The sequence below is a fragment of the Ochotona curzoniae genome, unplaced genomic scaffold (assembly GCF_017591425.1).
Source record: "Ochotona curzoniae isolate NIBS_2020 unplaced genomic scaffold, NIBS_Ocur_1.0 contig_43, whole genome shotgun sequence".
Classification (NCBI taxonomy): Eukaryota; Metazoa; Chordata; class Mammalia; order Lagomorpha; family Ochotonidae; genus Ochotona; species Ochotona curzoniae.
In genome coordinates, this window is record NW_024466218.1 from 22,106,068 (window position 1) to 22,127,801 (window position 21,734).

The 21,734-nt window shown below is 41.9% G+C and overlaps 1 protein-coding gene across 1 annotated transcript; it reads right to left on the reverse strand.

Annotated features, from left to right (window-relative positions):
* Positions 1-1,822: 1,822 nt before the first annotated feature.
* MEX3C (mex-3 RNA binding family member C) lies at positions 1,823-21,485 on the reverse strand. The gene is made up of 2 exons (XM_040985015.1): positions 20,357-21,485; positions 1,823-4,835 (listed from the first exon to the last, which is right to left on the reverse strand). The coding sequence occupies exons 1-2, from the start codon at positions 21,120-21,122 to the stop codon at positions 3,610-3,612; spliced, it is 1,992 nt and encodes a 663-aa protein (XP_040840949.1). The 5' UTR covers positions 21,123-21,485; the 3' UTR covers positions 1,823-3,609.
* Positions 21,486-21,734: the final 249 nt, after the last annotated feature.

Sequence of the window (21,734 nt, forward strand, 5' to 3'; positions counted from 1 at the left end):
GGTCACTACTATTGATTTGTCCTAATTAAAAAAAGAATCTCTGACTCTTGGGTGGGCATAGGCTGTTTCTGCATGCTAAGGCTTACTGTAGCCTCTAAGATTCTGTGCCTGAGTCTTCGCAGCCTCAACTCAGTGTTATCACAGGCAGTAAGTTAGGCACAAAACCACCTGCAAGTTTTGGGTAAACACTGAAAAGCTGTTGGTAGGCAGAGTGAAGACACATAATCCTGAGATCCTCATTTATTGCCTGTTCTTAAACAAGCCTTTCTTCCTAAGATAGCTCTTTATAGTTTTTCTGTTGTGTATTCAGCTCAATATTGGTAGTTCCTTCTTGAAGTCTTCCAAGTTTATAAAAAGGAAGGTACTTATACACATGGTCTAAACAAAGATTTAGGGCTTCTATTTTAAATCTATTTACAGGCAGCAAAAGCAGCACAAATCGTTTAAGACACAAGAGTACATTGGTGAGTAATGGACTCTACTCTTTAGGATCTGACCACTATCAAATTACAGTTGTGTACTGACATGGAAAAGATGTTCACCATGTATTACCTCATCTATCTTTTTTCATTCTTGCAAAATACCTGTTTTTCAAAGGGATTCTTCTCATAAACCACTTATAGAATGACTTAACTTTACAATAACCGAATTGCTAGCCATCAAATATTTCCACGTTACTGGCCAACATCCTCCAGCCCTCTGAGGTTGTGAAAACAAACTGAGGTGAAACCGTCCGGAGTGGGTTCATGGAATTCTTGATGATTCACACTGCAGCCTGCTCATGGTGATGGCAGCTGGTGACACAGGGCCCAGAGTCCATAGTCTCCCCCAGTACTTCAGGAAAACACTGCCATATAACAAGCAGGTACAGATGCAGAACTAATAGAAGTGCTTATCAGTTTTGCTAATATTAGTTCCAAAGTTTAGGCTTACTCTGGCAGTAAACGCCTCTAAAATAATTATTTTCAAGGTCCCCTGAAAGATCTTGACCTTGTTCTTAAGAAAGTCAGTTCACAGGCTGTCCAACCTAAACTCTAACTGTAAAATACTCTGAACACACCAAGAAAATTTAACTTCTGTATTTCAGGGGCTAATCCTAAAATCAGCGAAACAATCCTGACAAATGTTAATCCCAGGGCAATGCTCTTGCTCATCACTAAAGCTATGTATTCCCATCTTCTGGCACAGCTCGGGGATTTGTCCAAACTGTTAAGAATGACTAGAATTTTAATTTATTTAAAAAATACTGGAAATGTCTTTATTCTTTTCTTTTAACAAAACAGTAACAACTTTACCCCAATCAGCATAAAATCAACTGCATAAATGGAGTAATATTTTTGTTCATGACAAAACTTTTCAGAAGGTAGTTTTAACTCAGTTAAAAACGTATACTTTCATATTAGAAAATCAGCTTTGTAAATTTGGTGGTTAAAAGAACAAAAATCCTTAAGAGAATACATTTCAAATAGAAATCTAAATTGAATTGAGGATTTCACTGAACATTAATGTATTAAAAGTAATGTACTAGATTATTTACAATTACGTCAGTAGTGATTATTTCTAAGCAACCATACAGACATGCACGTAAATCTAAAACCAGGTAAGTATCCCCCTGTACTCTAATACTTACCTAAGAGAAAGTTAAACTTAGCCAAGGACCATAAGAGAAACATTCACCATTAAGAGCCCATCAAAAACACACTACAACAAAGAGCACAGGTTGGAGAGTGGGGAAACTGAGTGAAAGAAAATTTTCAATCTATTAAGCAGCTCTCTTTCAGTCTCAACTATGGATTATATGAAAAACACCAAGGCGAGTACATTCAAGTTAATGGAAACAAGTCTTTATTAAGTAACTTTTAATATCAGAAAAATAAAACTCTTATAATTCTCTTTACAGCAAATATATAATATCAGTGCTTTGGCCATCTTAAGTTAAAGGCCCTTTATCATAAAATATATGGTTTTAAACTTTACTCAAATTGAATTTATAATCCCTATGACTTCCCTACATATACATAACAAAAGAGTGTAGTAAAATTAGCAAATACTAAACTATATTGATAATTTATCATTCTTAGTTTGTGGTTTTTAGAAACAGTACACGCACCTAATATATGTAGGTTCCTTGGCTTATTAGTTGCAGTGTACAATGCAACAAAATACAAAATACATGCTTGGTGAACATTCGTTCATATCTACAAGACGGCAGCTAGAGATTAGGTTTCAATACTGACATTTAACTATCCTACAAGCAATTAGCATTACATCATAATATGCCATCAAGGCAACTTTTTTTTATACTGAAAAAATTAAAATAAAAACCGTTATTTGTAAACTTTTATACGAAATGTAACTCTTCAAGTGGAAATAAAAAATAAAATTTGTCTATTTACTATTGATACACATAGGATTTCAATTTTTTTGTTATACTGAGAAAAAAAGCTCTTTTGTGTTGGGAAAAATAACGCTTCAAAAAATAATTAGTAGAAAAACCCACCAGTATAAGGTTTGTCCTTTCAATGCCAGCACAGATTTGGGAACATACTGAGGATGAAATAACAGACATCCACAGGTGAAATGTACAAGTGTATCTTAAAGAAATCTTTCCTTGTGATTGGAAATAGTTTTGAAATGAAGTAAACTGATTGGAAGTTGTCACAGCTGCTTTTGTGAATTATGCCAAGGGCATTATTATCCCCCCCACCCCTAAATTATGAAAAAATAAAAATGTATTTATAATGTGCAAGACAAATATGAATTGAACATAAAATGTTTCACATTTTGATCTAGTCTAAAAATTAATTAATAGCTTGATCAGACTAATGAATGGAATGTTCGCATCCTCAATGATTAGCCAATACAGATGCATCCCAAAGTCCTTCCTGAAATGGGAAAACTCAGGCAGCCATTTCCACATTCCCTATGGGAGGCAATGGGTAGGAACTCACAATTGAGATAACTGCATTCCTGATCCACTGATCATACCAGCCTTGATTGAGCTCTCTGGGAGAGATGAAGGTCAATGTAACAGTTTTTGTCCCAAATTATAACCAGTGATCTAGTAAACTGCCATCAGCCCTATTAATCACAATGCAATAAAAAATTCCTTGCAATCCTGCAGAATTAGGCATAAGTTGTTGTAAAATAAAAAACAAACAAACCTGTTTTGTCAAAACTGGCAGTGTAAAGAAGGCAGCACTGGAAGTGTCTGAATCATCTGTAATGCCAAGTACCCTCCATAAACTCTTAATGTGGTTAGGCTTTGGGAACCAATGTTTAAAATCTCAGACATTTACATTTTTCTCACAAAACCTACAATCTTCACTCAGCCATGTTGAACTTCAGCTTTAGCAATTCTTATTCAAGCTATGTCTCTGGGTCTACAGGACAGTATTAATAATTCAAACCAAACTAACAGACAAGAGACCACTTAGGTTTAGTGTTACCATAGCAGCCTTTTATAAGTTTACTAACAACTTTAGCCTAATCCCAATAAAGCCTGATAACAGTCATAAGAATTCATTAGGAAGTTTACTGGGGGGTACCATTATACCCATGCCTTTACGAGTCCATATAGAGATATAGTATTTATCTATATATATATAGTTAAGAGTGAATTTGGATTGCCTGAGTAACAGCTGTCTGGCAAACTGGACATGATGGCGTTCTCTTTTCACAGATCTTGTTGGCACATTCCATGCAGAAGAGGTTGTGGCCACATGGAACTAGGGCAGCAATAACTTCATTCTCAAAGCAAATCACACAATCGTGCTTTCTTCTTGATTCTGGAGGTGAGCTAGAGGTGGAACCACCATTGGAAGAGGAGTAACTATTGGTACCATTAGAAAAAGCAGGGATGTATATTGGAAGGCCAACATGGTTGCCTGTACTAGGTGGGTCACTCCTCACCCTCCGAGCAAGTGGGTGTTCTATGCTCTCAGGAAATGTAGGAGACAGACGAGGAGTAGATGGCTGACTTCCTCTACGCTGAGTCTTCATGTTACCAGAAGGATCACTCCCAAAGCTAGAGAGTGGGTTAACTGGTTCAAATGGAGTCCAGATAGTTTGAGCAGATGTTGGTAAAGAGTCAAAGGCAGGAGAGTCGACTGCAAGATCTTCTGAGCCCACAGATGGTAGTGTGTCTCCAAACCAGAAGTTTCCTGTGCTAAATGGGCTTGTCGGACTGAAGTCAGCCAGTCTATTGCTTCCAAAGTAGGAATCTGTGGAACCACTTCCTAGAGAACTGGAGCTATCATTTCGATAATTAGATATCATTCTTGCACGACTAGGAGGAACTGGATTGGAGGAGAGCCACGCAGAGCCAAGAGTGCCACCTTCAAAGCTTACATCGGTACCGTTGTAATGGAAATCATTCTCTTCATTGAGCTCTATATAGTTTCCTGTGCGCATGGCAATATGCATTTCTATTTCTTCCCGGGCTCGGTCTACATTTTCTGGCATTCCCGTGACCTCGAAGACAGGCTCCTTATCTCTACTCGGAGTTACGATGTAGGTGTGGGTTTGCTGCTGAATTCTTTTAATAGTTGCTCCTTTGGGTCCAACCACTAGCCCCACCACACGATAGGGGACCCTGACTTGAACAGTGGTCTGCCCAGGCAGATTAGGACTACAGGACAACCCTCCCAGGGCAGGGCCATTTTTGTTTCGAGATGCACGAATCATGGAGAAGTGTTCTGCAGCTGAGAGGATTTCTCTTTTGGCCATGGCAACATCTTCTTTCCGTCCAGTGACAACAAAAATGGGCTCTTCACCACGAACAGGTGTCTTGATATACGTGTTTGTCTTGGCTCTCAGTGCTTTAATTTTACAACCTGTTAGAAAGAAAACATTTCGTAAGAATCAACATTTACTTCAGCAGTATTTTTAGAGACCAAACACAGAAAGCATTTCTCCAGCTAAAATTCTAGCAATGAATGGGCAGTTTTTATTTTATTAAACTTTCCAAATCCCCACTAATACTCATAGTTTGGCAGTCTTTATTTTAGGACGAGACAGTATTGCTACTGGCAGGTCTTAAACTCAGGAGTCAGGCTTATTCCTTTCTTCCTCTTCTCATTTGTCAATGCAAATGATCCATAAAGCAGTCTTTATGGATAAGCTACATCATGAGTGGGTTTGATTTTCACAGCTCTCATAATTTATCACTTCTTAGAGTTTAATGGCAAAGGCAAAACCTAACAGTACAATGTGAGGAACATAATACCTATTTTGTTTATACAATACTTTTAAGAACCAGATTTTTACCCTCCTTTTACCGATAAGAAATTGAAGCTCAGAAAATCTGTATAATTTGTCAAAGTTTACACAGGTAATAAATGATGATGACAGAATTTAATTCAATCTGGCTTCAAAGTCTATGGCACTTGTTATTTCAAGCATCTCACCTTTGACAGTATCACAGAAGCACTGTGACTTCCATTTAATTGTTTCCCATTTTAACTTTTACTTTTGCCTCTGAAAACTCAATTGAGATAAACAATGCTTGTGGCTAGTTCTCACTTCTGCTCTTGCCAGTTGAATTCTACTTAATTTACTTACTTAGGGCCAACTGTTTTTTCCATTTTGTTTACATGTACTCATGCTAGCACACAATAGTGAAAGATATGAGACACTGTGTTTCCATCAAAGGCAAGCTGAATGTCTTTGAATGTCTTTCAGTAAAAATGGGGTAGCTTGGGGTCAAAAATCTGAACTATGAATATAGATTAAAAATGTAATACAATGATTTTTTAAAATCTTTTGTGAAGAAGTTTTCCATTTGAAAGAACAAATTTCTCAAACTACAAGGAATATAGGTTTTGTCCCAAAATCTTAGGTACATTTAGTATTTAGTATATTTAGTAAAACATCCATGAAAATACATAACTTCTCATAATTCCCAACTTGAACCAATGTGCAGAACCATCAGTTATCAGTAAAATACACAATTAAGCCACAAAACTCTGGGGTTAGATCTTTTCAAAGATCTTAACATGAAGTTTACCAGAATAGATCTGTTTTCATAAACATATCATGCTATACCTAGTTCCTCAAAATAAAGAATCTAGATCTTATTGAGACAATGTTTCTTTTCCTTAAGTTTCCTTAAGTTTTCTCCCCAATAAATGGACCGTGTGTTAAGTTTATGAGTAAATAATTCCTAGTCTGCATGACTGCAGCAAAGGTTTTTCATTCCACACTAAATAGATTTCCTTCCTCCAGTCTTATTTCAATTTTCTATACTTTTGTCAGATGGTATTTTCTAGATAATACAATCACTTCTTTGCATAGAGAGCTTTATCAGTTGTCTTTTACCACAAGGATAAAGTCCAAACAGCACAGTACACATGGCTCGCTCTTCAGTATCTGAACTGCCTCTCCAGCTTCATAAAACCACTTCCCCTTCCTCCCTCTCCTTGAACTCTGCAGAATGCTTTGGTTATGTTAACCTCCTATGGTAATCTAGGCTTCCTTGCTTCCAGATCTCCAAATGTGCTTCTATTCTTGCCTCTTTATTCCCAGTTCTGTTTGCTTAACTCCTATTAGTCCTATAGGTTTGAAGTTAGATGCCTCATCCTTACGAAGCTTCCTAGTTTGTGAGTTCTCTCCAGCATTCTCAAAACACCACACGGTAGACTGTTAAGAAGATATCCTATGTGGTTATGTTTCATTTGCTGAAAGAAAAATAAAGTTTTTCTACATAAGAACCCAGCACTTTGTATGCATATTGCTCTGAATGCTAACCGTTTTGCTTTGCTTTTAAGACTTCTGTGTTGATACCACCCTGTTAACCTGATCTTGTGGAAATGGACTGATCATGCTAACTTCGCTTACAGCATATTCAAAACAGCAGTACTCAAACTACTACTGAACCACAAATGAAGAGATCCTGTTCTCTCAACAGAAAGCTGTTTTCTCCCAGCTGAAGCCCAGGTACACACTCCTTGAATCACGTTCTCTTGAAATTAAGACATTAAATGTGTAAATGCATCAAGAATGTGACCTCCACATGGTATCTCCCTCAAAGCTTTCTGAGGCTTATAATTTTTTGTTTATTATGTTACATATCCAAAAATCTTGCAGTTGGTAAGAGAGCTATATAAGGAGAGAGGGGTCAAAGACTGTTACCAGGTAAGGAAGCAAACACAATACATTAATGTTAAAGATGCTCAAACTTCAAGGCTATATTCATTTTATAAGTGCATGGAAACCAAAAGGGCTTCTAATAAAACTGTCAAGAAAGCAGTTACTGTACGAACTGGGTCAAGTCAAGTCCAGAAGGAATGGGTGAGCTTAGAGTCTACTAAGAAATTATTACAATGAGTCAAATTCATGCCTCTGTAAAACATGAAAATTTTATCTGCAATAAAGATGAAACTGCTGGTGTGGTCCAAGTTAGAACTACTTTTGCTACTGAACTGGAAGATGAACACATTGAGACATCCCTGTTTATCCTTTATACAAGAGACTCCCTCAGGTAGTGCAGTAGATGTGGCCTGGGGCTGAGACTTGAAATCACAGTCCATTGAACTGATGTGTCTAATAGAGAGATGCTTAAAAAATTCTGAAAGGGGTATGTTAACTTGCAACTAGGGGACTATTATTATTTGGACACATGACTTAGCATTCTAAGCTCTAATATGACAAGAAGACAATCTGCTAGAATCACATTCCTAGCACAGTCCTGGTTGTCCTGAAGAAAAATACCAGATAATTTTTATTAGGGACAAAGGGAAAATGAGCCTGATGACTAGGTTAATTCCTTTCAACTGTTATTAAATATTGGCAGAACAGTGGATTAAGAAATCTCCCCAAATAATATTTCTTAGATAATAAGCAATTGTCAGAATATTTTGTTTGATACATAACAGGTATACTTTCCTTAGAGATCTACTAATTCAATCATATATTTGAAAGAGAGTTACAGAAACAGATGGAGAGAGAGAGATCTTCCACCTGCTTGTTCACTTCCCAAGTATCTGCACCAGTAACTTCTGGATCTCTGATTTTGGGCGCCAGAGCCAAAGCACCTGGACCATCTTCTGTTGCTTTCCCAGGCACACTAGTAGGGAAACTGGATCCAAAGTGGAGCAGTCCTGACCCCAATTGGCATCCATGAGACGCCAGTGCTGCAAGAGGCAGTTTAACTCTATAATACAGTGCCAGTCTATATACTGGTTTTAGCCACAGCAGTATGCTTTAAAGGTACACAGGACACTATCTAGCCTATGACTGGCACTAATAAATGGGTTGTTTAATATGGATCACAGGAAAGAGAGATCTCCAGTTTGGACCACCTCTAAAATAGGGGACAAAGTCAGGAGACAAGCCTATCACCCAACATGGTCACGGGCTTAGGTTTTACAGATTATCAATGAAAATAAGAAATAATCCATTAAAAATCATTATATAAAAACACAGGAAAGTCCTTTTTTTCTCCTAAATCTACAGAGCCATTTTAAACGCTGTGTCCTAAATTCAGTTTGGGAATACATAACTTCACCAATCGTAACACTGTACGAACAATTATACATCCCAAATTCCAACAACACATATTTCCAGAATAGAAATACATTCTAAAGTTGGGCACAATCTTGATAGTGTTTTACTTATATTTTTAAGATGTATTTACTTGAAAGGCAGAGTCAGAGAGAGAGAGAGAGAATATGAATCAACCAATTTACCATCTGTTGGATCATTCGCCAGATACTCTCAACAGCAGGGCTGGGCCAAGCTAAGTCAGGAGTCAGAAACCCCACCTGGGTTTCCCACATAGGTGGCACGAACCTGCACGCTTAGGTCATCATCCACTACTTCCACCACTTATACATTAGCAGGGAAAATGGATTGGGATTCTTAACCATACACTGGAATATTCAACATAATAACATAGACACAAAAAACATGGAAAGCAAAAACCGACAGGACTAAATGAAAAACAAATTCATCATTAAAAATTATAGTGCGTTGGGGGTGGTGCAGCAGGATGGCTCAACTGACTAATCCTCCTCCTGCAAGCACCAGTATCCTTTATGGGCGCTGGTTCATGCCACAGCTGCTCCACTTCCCATCCAGATCCTTGTTTATGGCTTGGGAAAACAATAGAGGACAGCCCAAAGCCTTGGGACCTTGTATTCACATGGGAGACCCGGAAGAAGCTCCCTGCTCCTTGCTTTGCATAAGCTCAGCTTTGTCAATTGTGGCCATTTGGGGAGTGAATCAGTGAATGGAAGATCTTTCTGTATCTCCTTTTCTCTGTAAATCTGATCTGCCTTTCCAATAATCTCAAAGTGACATGAAACTCAGAAGTCATAAAAGTACAATGAATTTAACTGTACTTCTAAAACACTGCTTTCAGTAAGTCATCAAAAATAAAGTAGGAAAATTAAAATATTTATAAATCAAGTGGTTATTCTTTCTAAAAATTTACTTAGTTATCTTGAAAGAATTACAGAGAACTTCCCTGTGTTGGTTCACTCCTCAGACGGCAGCAATAGCCAGGGCAGGGCCAGATAGGAGCCTGGAGTTTCACTGCAGTCTCCTCTGTGGGTGTGGAGTGCCCAAGCACTTGGGCCATCTTTCATTGTTTTTCCCACGACATTAATGCAGAGCAGCCGACACAAACTGGTGCCCAGATGGGATGTCACTGTCGCAAGCAGCAGTTCTGCTTGCCATGCCACAAGGCTAGTGCTATGGGCAGGTCCTGTGGCTCAGCATTAATCCTTTGCTTGCTACCACTAGCATCCCAGTATGGGTCCAGTTCATGCCCCAGCTACTCCATTTCTGATTGGATTTCCTGTTTGTGGCTTGGGAAGGGAGAAGGGGATGGCTTGGGTGATTGGGCCCATGCACCCAAAGTAAGTTCCTGGCTTCAGATCAGCTCAGTTCTGGCCACTAAGGTCTTTTAGGGAGTGAACCACAAGATGGAAGACCTGTCCCTCTGTCTCGAAATCTGCCTTTTAGATAGAAATAGATAAATTAAAAAAAAAAAATCTAGCTCCCCTCCAACAAACACTAAAAGCTCACAGAAAAGTAAACACAGAAATGGTTCTGATGATGAAGATTCTTATTTTCACAGGAATTTAACTATCATTTTCTACCAAAAATATTGCCAAGTCCCCCTACATTCAGTTATATAAACTATCCTTTCTGGAGGCCAGACTGAAATATCTGCCACAATTACTTTGTGCCCTACAATCCTGTCTTACTCATCTTGTAGAAATACTTGCAACAGTTGCAAAATGATGTCACGCCTTGTTTGGCGTACCCCAAGGTTGAATTAGCTGTAAGAGAGTATTATATACTCAAACACTGGCTGCTTTGGGGGTGCTCAGGGAAAAGGGGGGGGCATACTATTATGTTTCTACTTTTTAAGAACAAATTTCAACAAAATGATCAAATTGGGAAAGAGAAAGCATGAACAAAAATTTGCGCAGTATTACTGAGATTGTTTTAACTGACATGAACAGCAGGGAGAATTATTTCATAATTTCCAAGTTGAACAAGAGTTTTTAACTAAACTCTAAGGACAAACGCTTGTTTCCTTACAGCTACAGACAAAAATTAACATACATTGATCTGTATGCAAGGTGATCAATGGGCAGAAAGCTAGGACAGAGTGGTTACAGGTCAGGAACTTCAACAACATTAATATATTTACAGCTGTGAGCTTTATCTTGATTGGGAAGTCAATTCCACAAAGCATCCAACTTGCAGCTGGTTTGTAAAGACCCATTTTCCCTTCTATATCACTGCTGCCAGAAAGGAGGCCATCTGTTGCTGGTAGAGGTAAAAGCAAGAAAAGGATTTGGAATGATGGCACATTCAGTGCCTTAAAAAAAAATTCATTTTTATTTGAAAGGCAGACATACAGAGAGAAGGAGAGCGAGTGAGCCACATTCTATCCCTGTTTACTCCCCAAATGGCAGCAACAGCTACAGCTGAGCTGATCTGAAGTCAGGGGCTTCTTCTGGGTTTCCCAAATGGGTACAGGAGTTCAAGGATTCAAGCCACCTCCACTGCATTTTTTCAGGCCGTAAGTAGGGAGCTGGATAAAAAGTGGAGCAGCTGTGACTCGAAATTGTGCCCATTTGGGATGTTGACACTAGCAAGTGTAAGATTAGCCTGTTAAGCCACTGAGGCTTAACATTCAGTGCTTGTTAAACTGTGAACTGCAATATCAAGTCAGTGAGTTGTAATCAGCATTTAAAAACAGAACAGATATTCAACGCCAAGCCCTGTTCTTGATTCCAGCTTCCTGCTAATGCGGACTCTGGGTAGCAGCAGGCCATGCTGAAGTGACTGGGTCCCTACCACAGCCTCAGGAGACGTGGACTGAGTTCCCAGCTTCTAGCCTAGCCCAGATCAGGAATGAACTAGCTCAGTTTCTCAAATAAATGAAAAAAAAAAAAAAAATAATAGGGGCTGGTGTAGTGGCATAGCAAGTTAATTTGCCACCTGCTAGCGCTGGCATTTTACATGGCACCAGTTTGAGTATCAGCTGCTCCAGTTCTTTTTTTTTCATAGATCAATTTATTTAGAATTAAAAATATTAAGAATAAAAGATTTATGCATCTCTTGGTTAACATAGCAATTTAGCTCAATATAAATTCTGCACTAAAGGTTTGCCATGGCACAATACCAACAAAGAATACAGAAACATTTTTAAACTATACCAAAGTTTCAAATGGAAAATAATCTTGTTTTATTACACATTAACATATATAAGTCTCATTTTATTATGAGACATCTAAAAGAATCAAAACCATTGCTATAGCCTTATCTGAAAACTCCAAATCTGAGGACAATTTATTATATTTTCACTTTGTAATATTCTATATTAAAATAAAATTCCAAATACATATATTTTTACAAGATTAACATTTTAAAGGGGTTTTCTTTTTTTAAAAAAAAGCAAGAAAACAAAACAACCAAAACAAACTTTTCTTTTGCATTTCACAGCAATGGTTATTACATTTGTTTTCCTTTTAAAATCTTTTCACCTTATAAATTGTATACTACTGGATTTTAACCAGTAATCTGGTTTAAAAGTTGTGCAAATAAACAAAAATATGAAAATAGTACTATCAGTCTTTTTTATCTTAATAAATCTCATAACAATAACACTTTTTGCCCTGAATCAATGGGAAAAGACACGCCAAATCCACTTCTGAAATTCAGCACTTTGCAGTAATGTTTTATTCCTGCTCCTTCATTTTCTTTCAACAGTTTTTCTTATAAATTATTCTGATTCAGCTCCATGTAAGGCCTGAGCCCTTGGGCCACTGAACCCATGTGGGGACTGGGAAGAAGCTACTGGTTTTTTGCTTTGGATCAGCTCAGCTATGGATGTTGCAGCCATTTGGTGAATGAACCAGGGAATGGAAGATATTACTTTCTCTCCCCTCCGTAAAATCTGCCCTTCAAATTAAAAATAAATAATTAAAAATTTTTGGGGGGGCGTGGGTTATAGTAAGGAAAGTTGAAAACCTCTACACTGGATCATCTTAAAGGTGACTTTCTAGATTTACAAAACATACAAAGGATGTGTTTGTAATAAAAGAACCAGAACAGTGATATAAAAGCCATCATTGAGGGTCCAAGTGTAAAAACTGATTCCACATGTGACATTCCCACAGCTGAAGACAGTAATACTACATTCAGTTCTTTCTATGGTCACCCAAAGCAGCTATTGGAGCCTAAGAGCCCAGAAATAACCTATAGTATTTAATAAATTATTTTCCTAGTCACCAGAAACATCTTGGACACCTACCTAGAGCAGGAGTTTAAAATTTTTAAGCCACAGTCCATTTAAAAAGACCACATGGCCTATTTACACCGTTTGTTCCAAGAACCCAACACAAGACACATTATGCGATGAATCTATCATTACACACAAAAATGAAAGCACATGGAGCCAACATTCACAACTGTCTTCTCAGCTACAGCACTTGCACCTAGTGGTCTTTCAGTCAAACACTGCGGAGGTGCCCTGGGATGGGATTTATAGTTGCAATTATAGTCCAAGTTTGCTCTAACAGGGAGATGATCTACATCATCTGGGTAGGTCTGCTCTCCTCTCGAGTCCTTCACCTGATTTCAGAAGAGAAAGCTGTTCTGTTAACATGGAAGAAAGCTGACTATGCTGTGAATTGCCTTGAGTGATTCTATACCAAGTCAGACTAGAAAGAGCAGACCTTCATGTTACAAACCCAAGGAGATGCATTTTGTCTATATCCAGCAGGTGTGGGTGAGATCATGAGCCTCAGATGAGAACTGCAGTCTTAGCCAATACCTTGACAGTATCACATTTCATGTGCACTTATCTAGTCAGGCTTCAAGGGAAGGGTTGGTGGAGTAATGGCTGGGAACAGACTTTAGACAGATACACCTAGCCAGCTCTGTGAACTTAGCAGAGTACGAAATTTCTACCTTTCTTTCATTCATGAGCAACTATGATAAGTGATATTTTCTTCACTGAATAGTTGCAAGGAGTAAATATTGCATTAAAAATGATTATAAAAATGCTTATTATAATGTTATTCAGTAGAAGGTAGCTTTTACTTATTTTTGTAAAGATTATTTAACCATCATAATAGAGTGTTTTGAGAAGGGCAGGAAAGAGCAACTGAACTGCTCAAGATTTCTCAGCTATAAAAATCTGATCTCAAACAGACCATCTTAATTCCATATTCCTTTCACTATTCTCTAATTCCTAAAAGCATTTCATATTTCATGATACATTACAATTAATGAGCGACATATTTCTTAATGATTTTATATAAAACAAGGTTCCTTTCCCCTTGAAAGTCTAGAAAGACTAGTCAAGAACTCCTTTGCTTTTACATGAACTCGATGTCAGTATCACATCTGCAAATAATGACAGATATCAGATAGAGCCCAGCAAGTTTCTGATGCACACAATTCAGTATTTTTTTTTAAGATTTATTTTTATTATTATTTTTTAATTGGAAAGGCGGATATACAGAGAGGAGAGACAGAGAGGAAGATCTTCCGTCCAATGATTCACTCCCCAAGTGAGCGCAACGGCCGATGCTATGCCGATCCGAAGCCAGGAGCCTCTTCCGGGTCTCCCACACGGGTGCAGGGGCCCAAAGCCTTGGGCCGTCCTCGACTGCTTTCCCGGGCCACAGGCAGGGAGCTGGAAGGGAAGCGGGGCTGCCGGGATTAGAAGCGGTGCGCATATGGGATCCCGGGCGTGCAAGGCGAGGATGCAATATATCCCCGACACAAAATACAGAAATAACATTTTTTCCAAATGTCCTTCCTGTAGCTCTTAATTTTTTTTTTTTTTTTTTTTTACTTTTTTTTGGGGGAGAAAGAGATCTTTCATTCACTGGTCACTCCCCAAATGGCCACAATGGCCAATACCGGACCAGGGTAAAGCCTGGAGCCTGGAACTCAATGCTGGTCCCCCATTTGGGTAGGCAGGAACCCAAATAATTGGGCCATCACCTGCCACCCAGCAGGGTGTGCATTAGCAGTTAGCTGGACCTCAAACTTGGGAATGCTGACGGGATGCAGGTGCTCTAAGCGACATCTTAACCAAGGTACAAAGTAAAAATCTCTGCCCTTGGGAGAGGGGTCAAGAATGTTTCTGGGCCCAGCGCAGTAGCCTAACGGTTAAGGTCCTTGCCTTGCATGCTCCAGAGACCTGCAAGAAGCTCCTAGCTCTGGCCGTTGCAGCCCTTTGGGGAATGAACCAGCAGACGGGAGATTTTTGTGTAAATCTGCCTTTCCAATAAATATACATTAATTTTTAAAAATGCAAACCCTCAAATCATTGTATGCATTTAATGAGCTAGCTGGGAGTATATTTTGGTAAATAATAAAAATAAAATAACTTCAGAACTACATAATCAGTGGAATCAGTTTTAAAATAATTATCCATAATCTATTTGGAATTTTCTAAAAATTATTTTTCCAAAGCTGCAAATACATGTAGTGTCTTATGGAACATTTTAAGCTATTTTTTTTTTCATTTTCAATCAACTAAATTACAAATTCTATGTGCCAGAAATTACATTGGTTGAAATCCTGCAACAACATTGAATTTTACAGTATGCATAAAATAGTGCATGGCAACTGTCATAAATGTTCACTGTTATTCCAGCTCTTTCTTGGATGTACAATATGCAATGTATATTCTTGCATTCTGAAATTAAGATGTGGCCACATGACTCACTCTGATTAATAAAGCATGAGTGGATGTGGTAAGTCTTACTTCCAGATGTAACATTTAAGGCCAGTGTGTGCCACAGGATAGTCTCCCATCCTCTGGCACTGGGGGAAATCAGGCTTTGTCGGCCTGCATCCCTGAAGGACTGAAATGAACAGAGAGCCCCTGTGAACAGGAACTTAACCCTGGCTCTCTCAGTTTTGAGATGCCAGGGTTCTTTGTTCCCATAGCCAAAGTGTAAGGTATTGAACACACATTCAGACATCAGCTTGTTCTAGTTTTATTGTGGAAGAATTGTGAAACTGTCTGCAAATATTGATAAAAGGTAAGCAACACTGAAGAGAGTGTTTCTAAGTTAATTACCGATTTACCTCAACAAAGTAACATGGCTTACCAATTAGTTTTGCATGTGCATTTTGTACCATCTGGAATCTTGGCAGTATTTTAGATATGACTAGACCCAGCTGCAAGAGGTCTTCAGTGTGGGGAGCTTAAGTAACACAGCTAAGTTCACAAACTCAGTTATTAGCACAGAGTACCAGAATCCAGGAATTCACTATTTTTCATTGTGGCTCTCCTCAGTATAGCTGAATAGAGACTGCCACAGGTAATCTGGGCTAGTTTGCAATATGTACTTTTACATATAAACATACATTCTGGGCTTGGTGCAATAGCCTAGTGGCTAAAGCTTTGCCTTGCATGAACAGGATCTCATATGGGCAGCGGTTCGTGTCCTGGTGGCCCCGTTTTCCATCCAGCTCCCTGCTTGTGGTCTGGGAAAGCAGTAGGGGATGGCCCAAAGTGTTGGGATCCTGCATCCACATCATCCATGTGGAAGAAGCTCTGGTTTTGAATTGGCTCAGCTCCGGTCGTTGCGGCCACTTGGGGAGTGAACCAGTGGGTGGGAAGAGCTTTGTCTCTCTTTCTCTCTGTAAATTTTCCTTTCCAACAAAAATAAATAAAATCTTTTAAAAAAAGAAACAAATAACAACCCCCAACATTCTAAATCAATTTTGCATTTGATTTGGGTCAAAATCATTAAACTTTCCACACATTCTTCAATTTGCTAAAAAAAAATTAAAAATCAAATATGTTAGACGCTTCTTCATAATTCAACATTGCCTCTTTGATGAGATGTAGGGAAACGTAGAATTCCAACACGTTAACACTGCTGGGACTATTCCTATGCAAGAATTTCTGTAAGATTATCAATTCTTACAGATATTGCTACCTGGACAATTTTTCGCATGGTGGCAAACAGTGGGTAGAAAACAAATCTTTGGGTTTCTACCCATCTCCAAAACTTACAGTAACTGAACTGTTCCCTTATGTCCCAGAGGGTACAAACCATTATCAACAAAATTGAAATATTAAAGCCGAGAAAAGTTAAATTTTGAAGCTCAGACATCCATGTCAATTTAATAAATTACGCAAGATAGTGATTTTTCATAAATAAAGTCTGGACAGTGATATTTAAATTATGTATCCTAGAAGTCCAGTACCCCGGGACCAGCACCGTGATGTGCAGGCTAATCCTCCACTGCAGCACTGGCATCCCATATGGGTTCAAGTCCTGAATGCTCCATTTCCTACTTCGCCTCCCTGCTAGGCACCTGCACCCCACAAGGGAGATCCAGAATAAACTCTTGGTTCCTAGCTTTGGCTCAGCTCAGCTCTGGCCGTTGTGGCCATTTGGGAAGAGAACCAGTGGATGGAAGATTCTCTCTGTGTAATTCTTTCAAGTTAAATAAATACATCTCAAACAAAAAATCTGGTACCCCAAATTCAGATGAGTAAGACTTAACCTAAAATACTATGACCCTTCCAAAGCAGCGTGCTTCAGTCTTAGGAGGGATTGTGAAGTAGAAAGAACTTTATCTTTGATGTCAAATAGTTTAAACTAGAGCTAAGTTCTACAACTCAGCAAATTCACTTAGCAGGGTCAGATGGCGCCGGCACACACCTGACACATCAAAAGAGCAACACCACTCCTCCCCAACAGAAAGACACTGCACTTCAGCACCACTCTGAAATTGCTGCTTACCATGACACATGCTTCTTCAATGAAATGGAAATTTATATAAAGTGAAATCAAGTGTGCTTTCTCCTGGTCACACACACACACATCTTACTTCAGTTGTGTTACAGCTTGCAGAGAGATTCTGAGGAGAAAATGTTTCCAAAATGGCCAGACCAGCATGCGAAAAAATCCACTTGAGCGCAAAAGAAAATTAAACTCCTATTTCCTTTTTTTACTGCATTCTTTAATATTTTTATGTATTTTATAATATAAAAGCATATATACTGTTCACAAATACCCAAATATTGGGAATATGAGCTCCTTTTGGGGGCAGAATGTACAACTGAAAAACAAAGCTGGAGAGTCTTACAGATTTGCGGCTAGGAAACACATGCACGCCATCAATTGAAGTCACCAACAAAAAGAGCTCAAGCCACACATTCATCTTAAATATCAGCATAAAATCCTGTCACAAGTCTTTCAACAAAAGTTATGGCATTCAATATTTACATAGAACCCAGTTGAAAACAAGTCTAATCCACTTTTTAATCTGGGAATCAATGACTATACAACTATACTGTCATTTATTTTCAAGGCTAATTTTCTAAAACTTCTTTGATTATCACCAAATGTCTTTAGTTCTTGGCTTTAACATTGATTTCACAGTAGATGGAAAGCCAAACAATAACACCACCAACAGGGTCCTCCCATTTACAATGGGCCCTATGCTTCCCAACTGTATGTAGAAATGCGCAGGAAAACACTGCCAGCTTTCCTCCCCATCAAAAACAGGGGTTTGTATTTGTGAAAGACGCTGGAACCCGAGGACATCTAACTTGTGTTGCCAGTCTATGTGACTCAGAATTCCATTTGTCCTAATCTTGAAGCCATAAATGTCTCCATCTGTGACACAATTATTTCCAAAACCAATTAACCGATGTCAAACAAAATTATGACTTTAGGTAAGGAATGAAATGGCAGAAATGGATAGTTCTTAAGGATTAAAACTTAACTGTCCCAAAGTAAAGCAGAAAATGAGATATCTGTCCTGTTTTATTTACTCAAGGCATGCAGGTGCTCTCCCAAGAGATGATGGCATTAAGGGATGGGAACACTAGGAGTTAACGCAGTTCCCCACAGGAGCGAGCAAATACTCCACAGGTTTTAGTACCGAGCAGCTGGGGTGTGAGGGTAGCAAGGGGGTCAATTATCCACTAGCTGGATGGTTCAAAACAGGAAAAGGCCAAGACTTTCTGCTCTTAAGACAGAGGCTGAGGACATACTTTTAGTGCTATGTTAGCTTGGGAAAATATTAAGCACAAAAATTAATAGTCAGCAACTGGTCTCCATGTCCTAACACATAGATAGATTCACATTTCTTATTAACCAATAAGCATAGCCCTAAAAAGAACCACTAAAATCATGTAATACTACAAAACAAACCTGGAGTTAGTTTACTTCTTAAAATAGTGGATCTGCATAAAGATAAGTTTACATAATTAAGTTTCTTTTTTATGTCATTTTAAAGGTATAGTAATAGCGAAGAACAAAGTCTGTATTGAACTAAATCTACAAAACATACCTTGTCTTGTTCCTTAACAAAGCTGGCAGGCAAATGTTATTTTCCTACACTGCAGCAGCCTCCCCAGCCCGACAGAGCCTCAGCCTCCAGGAAATCCCCCCATCTGCCCAGCAAAGTCACCCCACACTGTGCCTCCCCATGCCTTCCTCAAGCTCTAGTCCTTACACTGCTCATTCTTTAGGGCTCTCCAGGATCCATGTTCTCTTGGGATTGTTTCATCTGCTACACTAGAGCTGGTGCCATCAGGTTCTCAAGAGTTTAATGTCATTCCCTTAGTTATTAAACCATTAGTTTCTTAGGGTTCGAAAGTTTGTCTGAACATACCTCTCTCTCTGAACTCAATTACTATAAACTCAATGCCTGAGGCAACATGTGTGAGCCTGATTCAGGACAATTCTTTAATGCTCTCAAAGGAATGGCCAACTCACTCTGGATCTACAAGTTTTGATGTTCTAATTCTGTCATGTTTGGGCAAAAAGTTTTCTCCTGGACTATCATCCCAGATCTCTTCACAAATAAACAAGGCATATGAAACCGATTCCCCAGACCAGCCATAAGAATAATAAAGTTTTCACTTGAACGGCGTCTAAGCTTTAAACAGTGCCTTCCGGTGCCAATCACCAGGTTGCCTCTATCCAGCTCGTTGATGGGTTTTTCTTAGCAAAATCTTACAGGAAAGAAACGAGACAACTTTGATCTGTGAAACCACCATTTTGCCAGACCTCTTATTTATGTGTACTTAGACCACTTGGGAAAGATGAGATCATTTAAACAGCAGCGCCATCATCTCGCTATCTGACCCCTACAATGCTCTCCAACCTAACAGCCTACAGGCATTCAACAGCCCGGCTACATCACAGCGTGGTAAACCAGGCAATAGTCAGCCCTTTCATAAAGGGGAGAAAAGCCACTGGACCCCGCACGGGACGGCGAGGTGCTCCGGGCATCCCCTTCCCCCACCTCCACAAATCTACTCCTGGAATCCGAGACATAGGTCCTTTGTCTGCACGCGGTGGGAGGAGTCAGTCTGCAGTGCTAGTGCGCCGGCGAGGGGAAGAGAATGGACTGAAAACTGTACCGACGCATAAAGTTCCTTCATGACCTTACAGTCCCGTTTCTCTTCGTCCTGCACCTCCCAAATGCTCTAAAATCCAATCGACATGCCTTTCCGAGAGTTGAAAACAAAGGGCTCCAGAGCAATGCAGGGAGGCCGACGGAGTTGGGCTGCTCTGGAAGTCAAGTTTTCTCAACAGCCGAGGGTGGGGCGGGGGGCTGCGGCCGCTGCAACATCCCTCGCCTCTCCCACGAGCCCTGGGCACAGCCAGCCTCCCCTGCCGCCCCTTCCTCCGTCAGAACCCGGCGTGCCAAGCCCACCGGGCGCTTTGACAAGGCCTGGGCCGCACACCCTCCCGAGCCCGAGACGCCCCCGACCCCTCCCACTCCCCGAAGCTCGCGGGGCTGCACCGATCCAAGAACTGGCACCCGCTCGTCGCGGCATCCCGCGGCTCCGCCCAGGGTCCCCTCTCCTCTCGCCCCGCGCCCTGCCACTCACCCTGACGGCCGACGATCTCGGCGACGTGTTCGGAGCTGGGCACCGGCACGCACTCGGTGGTGTTGACGCTCTTCCTCCGCAGCAGGGCCGCCTGCTCCCCGTTGAGCGCGGCCGCCGCCGCCCCGCAGCCGCCGGGGCCGTAGGCGTGGGACAGCATCGCCGCCATCATGCCCTGGGCATCGTCCCCTCCGTACAGCACCCCTGCCGCCGCAGCCGCCGCCTCCCGCGCATCGAAGCCTGCGGCCGGCAGCAGCACCGAGCCCAGGGGCCCGCCCGGGATCGGCTGGTTCTGGGAGGCGGCGGCGGCCGCGGGCGGCGACAGCAGCAGCAGCGACGGCCGGTCCTCCTCCTCGGCCTCGTCCAGCTCCTCCTCCTCCTCCTCCAGCAGCTCCCCGTCCAGCTCCGCTTCCTCCCCCTCCTCCTCTTCGTCCTCCTCCAGCTCCAGCTCCGCCGCCTCCGGGGCCGCGGGCCGGCCGGCCGGCGCCCGCTCCTCTGGAGACAGTCCTGCCGCCCGCCGGGCCTGGCTCTGCGCCGCCGCCGCCGCTGCTGCCGCCGCCGTCGCGGCCCGGAGCGTCTTCGGGGCGCCGGGCTCCGCCGGGCTGGGGTCGTTGAGGCCTAGCGCGGCCAGGCGCTCCCGCAGCAGCAGCCCGTCCCCCTCGAGCTCCGGGCCGCCCGCGGGCGGGGGCAGCGGCGGCGGCGGGGGCGGCTGCGGCAGGGGGGCCGGGGCCGCCGCCAGGGCCAGGGCCGCGGAGCTGCCGCTCGGCATTGCGGCGGCGCGCTGTCAATGGCGGCGGCGGCGGCGGCCGGGTCAGGCGCGGCGGGCGGCGGGCCCCATGGCGGACAGGGCCCGGGCCCTGCTCAGCGCAAACACCTTTCCTCGGGGGAGGCGGCGGGGCTGGCGAGCCGGGCCGAGACGCGCCAGGTCCGCCCGCAGGCCGGAGCGGGCGGGGTGGAGGGGCCGCGGGCAGGCAGGCAGAGGTAGGTAACTAGGTGGGTGGGTGGGGACGGCGGCGGGGCGGGCTGCTGGAGGTGGCAGCGGCTCCCCTCTCAGCCTTTCTTTTGTTTCATGGCCTTAACCAGCCCCCGGCGCGCGCGGCGGCGGCGGCGACGCCCCACGCCGCTCTCCCAAAGAAGCCGGCGCGCCCTGATTGGCTGCTTTTAATCTCCGGGAGCCCGCCCTCTCTGCCCGCTGCCTTCCAACTCTTTTCCCTAGTCACACCCCCCACCCCCGGAGCCCCGCCCCTCCCCGGCCCTGAGCTCTCTGATTGGATGAGCGGGATGAGCCAGCCCCCAAGCCTGCTTCTTCCGTCCTGTCCCCTCCCACCCCCCCCACCCCACCTCCTCTTTCTTTTGGGATTCACGAGGTGCGGGACTGTGA